Below are 7,835 nucleotides of genomic sequence, written 5' to 3'. Positions count from 1 at the left end.
GCGATACCGAAAATTTAATTGTATTTCGTTCCCGGGGTGAAATTTCGCAATCCGTCGGTAATCCGTCAGAAAAACCGGACGGATTACCGACATAATACTTTTCCGATGGTGTTCTGACTATTTACCGACGCATTAGATATTAAAACCCTTAATCTTATTATTTTTCTTGACAAATATGCTTATATTATGTAGTTTATATTTTTTCTTGACAAATATGAGTAAATTATGAAAAATAAAAAAAAAATTGATAATTTAAAAACATTTACCCATAAGATATAATATCATTCTATTAGTACTTTAGGCAAACAACATATTCATTTTTTTAAATACACAAATTTTGAAGATTTTAGTTTAAAAGAAGATTATAAGGTCATTGAAACTTCATACTTTATACATCTCTTATTAAATATGTGCGTTATAGAACAAAAATTAGAGGTTTTACAAAACTCCATCGGAAATCTGTCAGTATCCGTCGGTAAAAACCGACGGATTACTGACAGCACAAGGAAAACCGACCAAAATTTTACTAACACGACGAAAGTTAGATCTCCATCGGTAACTCGTCGGTAATTTCTGACGGATTACCGACGGATTTGTTTTACCGACCGAATTACCGACGGAATTGACCATTTATTTTTAATTGATTTTTTTAATTATTAAGTTAATTACATTTATTTATTTTACTAAAAATTTTGAAAGCAAATATTTATTTTTATTACGCATGTACTTCAAAGTTACAATTGTTAATAATTAAAAAATCTATTCTGAATCAGAAGAGTAATCGGTAGAAGCTGAGTCTGAATCATCTTCGTCAAATTCTCCAATTTCATCTTATGATTCAGAGTCGACTCTGTCATCTGTGAATTGGGTGAAGTCAACCACGAGGTCAACATCAAAAGAATGCTCAACTGGGGCCATGTAGCCAATTCCGCTAGGTTGCAAAGGATAATGATCGGCAACTCCGTATATTCTTCCTCTTGGGTTTATTTGCGTAACTGTTACCCAAGTATCGGGAGCATTAGAAACGCGAGGATAGCGAATGTAGCAAACCTGTTACAAATAATGTTATGTTAATAATTATGTTAACTAAATGTATTAAATAATTATTCAATAAACGGATAATGTAATACTTATTTGGTCTGCCTGTGACGCAAGGATGAACGGATCATATTTCACCAATCTACGTCATTGGTATGTTTTCTTCCAAATTACGAATACCGTCAAAAGTAAGTGTTCTCGAGCATAAATCCCAAAAAATGCACCTACACCTATAAGTTAAATTTTTAATGTTGAGGTTGTATATATAAATAAAAAAGTATATAATAAATAAAAAATTGCAATATTTAGAAATGTACCTGCAATTGCTTGGTGGACATTGTCGGGTAAAAGATGATCAAATGCAAATGGAAGAAGTCGCTGCATCACAACATGACAATCATGGCTCTTCATCCCAGTCCTCTTATATGGAACTGGAACCCTACCGATTCTATCCTGATATCTTGGTTTTTGACAAAATCGACACCTTTTCCTATCTTCGTCTTCTCTCCAATAGATCATGCAATTATCTTCGCATACATCTATCATTTGATAAGGCAAACCAAGGCCGGCGACCAATTTCTGAATCTCGTAATATGTACCTGGAAAATGACTATCTTCCGGCAAAATGTCTTTCACAAAATCAGTTATTGCATCCACACATTCCTCAGCCAAATTATAGTCCGTCTTTATGGTCATCAATCTGCTTGCAGATGACAAAGCGGAATGACCGTCCCTACAACCTCCGTATAACGGCTGCTTAGCTGCGTCCAACATAGAAAAAAACTTGTGTGCCTCTGCATTAGGCTCCTCTAAACTATAAACATTTTGACCCATCGATTGCATATTTTCCCTATATGCATCATTCACCATCTCAAGAGAACCCACACCATAATCTACTTCTGTTCTAGGTTCCTCTACTCTATCAACAATATATGGTTCGCTAGAACTATTGTACTCTGGTCTTTCACCATGGAGAAACTAAATCTTGTAACCCGGCATAAAACCATTGGAATAAAGATGACCCCATACTAAATCAATCCTAATATTGTGAGAATTCTGACAAATCGAACATGGACATTTCAACTTACGGGTTTTTAGAGCGATCGGTTGTTGACAAGCCAATTCCATAAATTCACCAACACCACGAGCATACTCATCATTCAATAAATTTGATTCTGGATCGAGCATCGGTCCGTCCATCCACGATTGAAAATAAGAAGAAGAAGACATTTTACGTACTTTTTTTTCTGAAAAAATGAGTGAGAACATGAGACAAAGCGATTTGTTTATATAAAATGGTTTCCGTCGGTAATCCGTCGGTAAATTTTGAAACTGCAACGGTCATAAAACGGCTATAAGAATGGATACTTTGGGTCGTCGGAAATCCGTCAGTAATTCGAAAAATGTAAAACGGACATATTTTCCAACGGATATTACTGACAGACTATATCCGTCGGAAAATATAACGGTTTTCCGACGGATAAAGTCTGTCGGTAACTTACCGACGAAAAACTGACGAAATCATTCGGCGTCAGATAACTGTCGGAAATCCGTCGGTAATTTCCGACTGACAAATTTCCGTCAATACGTCCGTCGGAAATTACCAGGAAGACAAATTTCTTGTAGTGCAAAAGCCAACAACTCTTAAAAGAATCGTGAAACAAACTCTTACTTTTATGGCATGATGAATCTCAATCTCAATAAATCCAACATTTTTTTAGACCGGGAAGATGCCAGAGCTCTTGAACTTAGTAGGTATTCTTTGATGATGGAAAAGAAGCATACATGGATTCTAGAAGGGGGATGCATATCTGCATTATCGCGCTTCATATATTATTGTAGACCATGCATGGAGATGTCAATGCACTAGAGCTTAGAAGGTTAAACTTCAGTGATAGAAATGAAGCATATTTGGATAATAAAAGCAAGGATGTTTATCAGCATTACACAAAATACCAACAAGGACTATGACTATAGCATTGACGTCACCAAATCATAGGTTGTGGTAGACCGAGGAGGTGCTAGAGCTTTATAATGTAGAGGAGTACTAATCCTTGAATGAGGGAGAGTAAACCTATTTGCATTATGAAAGCTAGAAACTCCTAAGAGATAATGAAATTGATCCATATGGGATTGGGATGATGCATCAGCTCGCAAGCAAGATGAGGTAGCTCTTCGGTGTAGGAGATGTATTTTTGATGACTAAAATCAAGTCTACTTTGATGATGAGCGCTTGCAACTACGAAACGGTGGTCATGCTAAAGTTCATGCAAATATGAGATATTCCGATGGTAGATATTCAAATTAATAAAATTTTGCGTACAAGAGTGATTATGGTCATAGAGACGACGTAAGTGAGGAATGTTACAACTACAATGATGTTAAGCAACTGGGAATGTCATACGAGAATCAAGATAGTGGAAGCCATGACAAAGTAGCCTACGATTATAGAGACAAGCTAGGTAATTATAGCTTAAGCCAGAATCCAGCCGGTTAAAGAACTTGTAACTTACTATTTGATTTGGTTTGGTTTGGTTTTTATGCTGTTTAATTCGATTCGGTTCAAATGATGGAAAGTTACCGGTCTGGTTTTATTGAGTCAAAAACAGCTTTTACATCAATACACTTTGAATGACGTCATCTGCCATGTCATCATAACACTAAACGGCATCGTCTCGCTTTGGACTATCTCTTCTCTCTCTTCTTCTATTCGCTTCGTTACTCCTCTCTTGTCTTCTCTTCTCTGTTCTGCCGGAAAACTCGTGAAATCTCTGCGGCTTTAGTAATGGAGAATTCGTCTCATCTCTACTGAAGCCAACGCAGCTCTCGAAATTTCTCTGTCTAGTAATCCTCCTCTCAGATTGATATCGCACGATCTCTGTGACTTGTCTTCTTTAAGAGATGCGCTCCAAGGACAAAATCTCCTACTTTTATGATGGTATATTCATCTCTCTCCCCTTTTCTTTTTATTTTCTTTAAGAGAAAAAAAAAACTCCAAAAACTCTTTATTCTTTAGTTTCACTTCGTAATTCTTGAGCAATTTCATCCACTTGAACCGCGCTACTCTTGTTGTCTTTATTGCTCAATAGATGCATCGAAAGGTTGAATCTTTCGCATCTAAATTCTAGAATAAGTAAAGGGTTACGATTAATTTGGATATACTCCAGCTCGATTTAGTTTTTGAGTAGGGTTTTTGATGAAAAGAACAAAGGGTTTTAGGTGAAGTTTCTGATTTTATTCGATTCCTTAGCTCTAGTTTTAGCTTAAGCCAGAATCCAGCCTTCTAGTTAGGAAGAGTATTCTTAGTATGTGATTGTTTTGACCTAGTCTCTGTTATCTCTTTGCTGAAGATATGAACCCTAGAATTTTTTGTCAAGTTAGAGCTGTATTCATCATTGCATATAATGGAGTTCAGTTTATATTTTCTTGTTGCTTATGGGAGCCTTTGTGGTAGTTTATACAGGTTTTGTGATGATATGCTGATGGGTTTTTTTTAATGTGGTTCAGGGGACGTGGGGAGTGTCTATTTTGGTCCAAATCACCCAATGAAACCTCACAGGCTTTGTATGACTCATCATCTTATCCTTGCATATGGCCTCCATAGCAAGATGGAAGTTTATGTTAGTGTCTCTTGCTCATCTTTCATGTTTCTTGTTCCTCTTCCATTCATCTCTACTAAATTTTAAAGTCTATATTCGTTCTCTACTGTTTCAGCGTCCACACAAGGCATATCCTATTGAAATGGCTCAGTTCCATTCTCCTGACTATGTGGAGTTTTTGCAACGAATTAATCCAGAAAATCAGAACTTGTTTCCCAATGAAATGGCTAGATGTAAGTTGTCTTCATCAATTGTTTTCTTATTTTCCAAATCAAACATATTTAGCTGAAATTAAGTTACTTTGATGCAGATAATCTGGGAGAGGATTGTCCTGTCTTTGAGGATTTGTTTGAATTTTGTCAAATTTACGCAGGAGGAACAATAGGTAAATCCTATTACATTTAGTATATGTTGGTATTCATGTTTGGTTGTCACTTCAGAGCATTTTTAACTGTAAGTTTTGTAAATTAGATGCTGCACGCAGATTAAACAACAAACTCTGTGACATTGCTATAAATTGGGCGGGCGGGTTGCACCATGCCAAAAAATGTGATGCATCAGGGTTTTGTTACATCAACGATCTCGTACTAGGAATTCTTGAGTTGTTGAAACACCATCCCCGTGTGCTATACATAGATATAGATGTTCATCACGGTGATGGAGTTGAAGAAGCTTTTTACTTCACTGACAGGTTTGTACACTTTGATTAGTCTTAGAGTTAGTCTTAAGTTGTTACGATAGAAACTGATTACCAATATCTTTGATTTCTTGTTATGACAGAGTGATGACTGTTAGCTTTCATAAGTTTGGTGATAAGTTCTTTCCTGGGACCGGCGATGTTAAGGTAATATTCGTGTACCGATTCTGTGAGGACTGTTTCTATGTGTTTGGATGAATTGTCACTGTGACATACTTTTTCTTTAAAAAGGAAATAGGAGAAAGAGAAGGGAAATTTTACGCCATCAATGTGCCACTGAAGGATGGTATCGATGACAGTAGTTTCAACCGTCTCTTCAGGACAGTAAGTTCTTGAACCAAACCACTCAAATTTCAATTATTTTCAAACGTTTCTCGTGTTTTGATCTCGATCGGTAAACCTTTCCCTTCTTTTAGATAATATCCAAGGTTGTTGAGATATATCAACCGGGTGCAATTGTGCTTCAATGCGGGGCAGATTCACTAGCCAGGGATCGACTAGGATGCTTTAATCTCTCTATTGATGGTGCTTTTTTTCTTCTTGTAATCGAAATCTCTTTCTCTCTTTCAATCTCTCTTTTGCTAGTTTCTATGTGACTTGTTTATTCTGAAATGGCTTCCCCTTGTGCAGGACATGCTGAATGTGTTAAATTCGTGAAGAAGTTCAATCTTCCCTTACTGGTATCTATTTTTCTTGACTTATATCTAGTACGTTCTTACTGTTCCGTGACGATGAAGTCAGTTTCTTTTCTGATTGTTTAATTAGGTTACAGGAGGTGGAGGATACACAAAGGAGAATGTAGCTCGGTGTTGGACTGTTGAGACTGGCATTCTTTTGGACACAGAACTTCCTAATGGTTAGTAATGTTTGTTAGAGAGTGATTCATGTTTCGGAACTTACTTCGGAGCTCACAGATTCATTGTTTTTGCAGAGATTCCTGAAAACGACTACATCAAGTATTTTGCGCCGGATTTTTCTTTGAAGATACCTGGTGGTCACATTGTAAGGACCTCTCTTATGTACCATATAGTTCCTCATTCCTCTAACAAAAACTAAAGAGAGATTGAGAATCATTTGTGTTTTGAAACTGTAACAGGAGAATCTAAATACCAAATCGTACATCAGTTCGATCAAAGTGCAGATTTTGGAAAATTTACGATACATTCAACATGCTCCAAGCGTGCAGATGCAGGAGGTAAAACTCAGATCATCATAGCACAATTGATGATTTGATCAATCTTGTTTGTTTTATTTGTGTTATCTAACACTGATCAGTTTTTGACTTGACTTTCTTAGGTACCACCTGATTTCTACATACCAGACTTCGATGAAGATGAACAAAACCCGGATGTACGCGTGGATCGTAAGTATTCTAAACCACCTTGAAATCTACCTTAGTCCATTCGTTTTCTCAGCGAGTAATGTTGTATTGTAAACGGTTTGACTGTTTCAGAGCGTTCGCGGGATAAGCAGATCCAAAGAGACGATGAATATTTCGATGGTGACAACGATCACGATGCTTCGTAACATGGATTTCTACGAACAGAAGACAATCAAAAGTTTGTATTTTTTTGTTTGGTTATGAGAATTGTGTAATGCTATCAATATTTTTAACGGCTATATATGACTACCAGAGACGATTGATGATTGATTCCATCTTTTTGTCTTGTGTATATGATGAAGCTTTCTTTTTCATTTTTTTCGTCACTGTTCTGTTATAGTTAGCCTATAACTTTTTTTGGCCAAGTTTTGTATACTTCAGTTGGGTCATAACAAAATAAAAATTGCAGAGCATTATGGAATTACGAATGACATTTTCTCAATAGTATTTTTACTGTTTTACTAAATACAATTGAAGGTGGAAAAAAACAGTGTAGAGAATGTAAAAAAATTGGAAACCAAAAATCATAAGATTATTTACAAAAATCTGAGAAAGAAGAGGAAAATACGGAGCAAAGATCTTAGATCAAAATTGCATCAGAATCATGGAAGTTTATGATTTCCAACACTGCTCAATAATTTAGAGCTTCTTTTATCAATTGTGAGTTACTCATTATTTGCAAAAAACAGATATATAAATATTATAAAATCGAGTAACTTAAAGAGACAATGAATATTATAAAATTAAAAGCCATTAGAAAGAACAAAAATAAAAACACAAATAAATAAAAAAACAGAGAAAATGATAATCAATCAGAGGGCGTAAAGAATTGTTTTCCTGGTGCTGAGGTTATTATATTGGGGGCTACGACGAGGTAGGGTTCTTACTACATGTAGGATGGCAAAAATTTTGTATTGAATTATAATAAAATTAGGTTATGGAATTGATGAATTACGAACACTTTTTTAACCTTCGATCAAAAATATTTCAAAACAAAATATCATTACGATGGGCTTAAGTCAAAAACCAATTAGATGTTTTGATTAATATTTAATGGGCTTGTTCTGCCTCTGAAAGGCCCATAATTACGACAATTGCCAGCAAATACCGGCGGCTAACA

At 35.8% G+C, this 7,835-nt stretch overlaps 1 protein-coding gene across 1 annotated transcript; it reads left to right on the top strand.

The window, feature by feature from the left end:
- On the top strand, window positions 3,745–7,061 carry LOC104790713 (histone deacetylase 9). Its single transcript, XM_010516490.2, has 14 exons — window positions 3,745–3,976; window positions 4,546–4,658; window positions 4,753–4,870; window positions 4,948–5,022; window positions 5,109–5,328; window positions 5,418–5,481; window positions 5,566–5,658; window positions 5,751–5,859; window positions 5,965–6,014; window positions 6,100–6,190; window positions 6,266–6,336; window positions 6,431–6,529; window positions 6,631–6,697; window positions 6,788–7,061. The coding sequence occupies exons 1-14, from the start codon at window positions 3,940–3,942 to the stop codon at window positions 6,859–6,861; spliced, it is 1,281 nt and encodes a 426-aa protein (XP_010514792.1). The 5' UTR covers window positions 3,745–3,939; the 3' UTR covers window positions 6,862–7,061.

The sequence above is a fragment of the Camelina sativa genome, chromosome 6 (assembly GCF_000633955.1).
Source record: "Camelina sativa cultivar DH55 chromosome 6, Cs, whole genome shotgun sequence".
Lineage (NCBI taxonomy): Eukaryota > Viridiplantae > Streptophyta > Magnoliopsida > Brassicales > Brassicaceae > Camelina > Camelina sativa.
This window is presented reverse-complemented; position numbering and strand designations above follow the sequence as displayed.

Bases quoted from the DNA above. Each gene is read 5' to 3' on its own strand.
- LOC104790713 (XM_010516490.2), top strand. From the start codon at position 3,940: ATGCGCTCCAAGGACAAAATCTCCTACTTTTATGATG. The intron at 5,329-5,417 runs GTTTGTACACTT...TTGTTATGACAG, and splicing joins GCTTTTTACTTCACTGACAG to AGTGATGACTGTTAGCTTTC. The intron at 6,015-6,099 runs GTATCTATTTTT...TTGTTTAATTAG, and splicing joins AGTTCAATCTTCCCTTACTG to GTTACAGGAGGTGGAGGATA.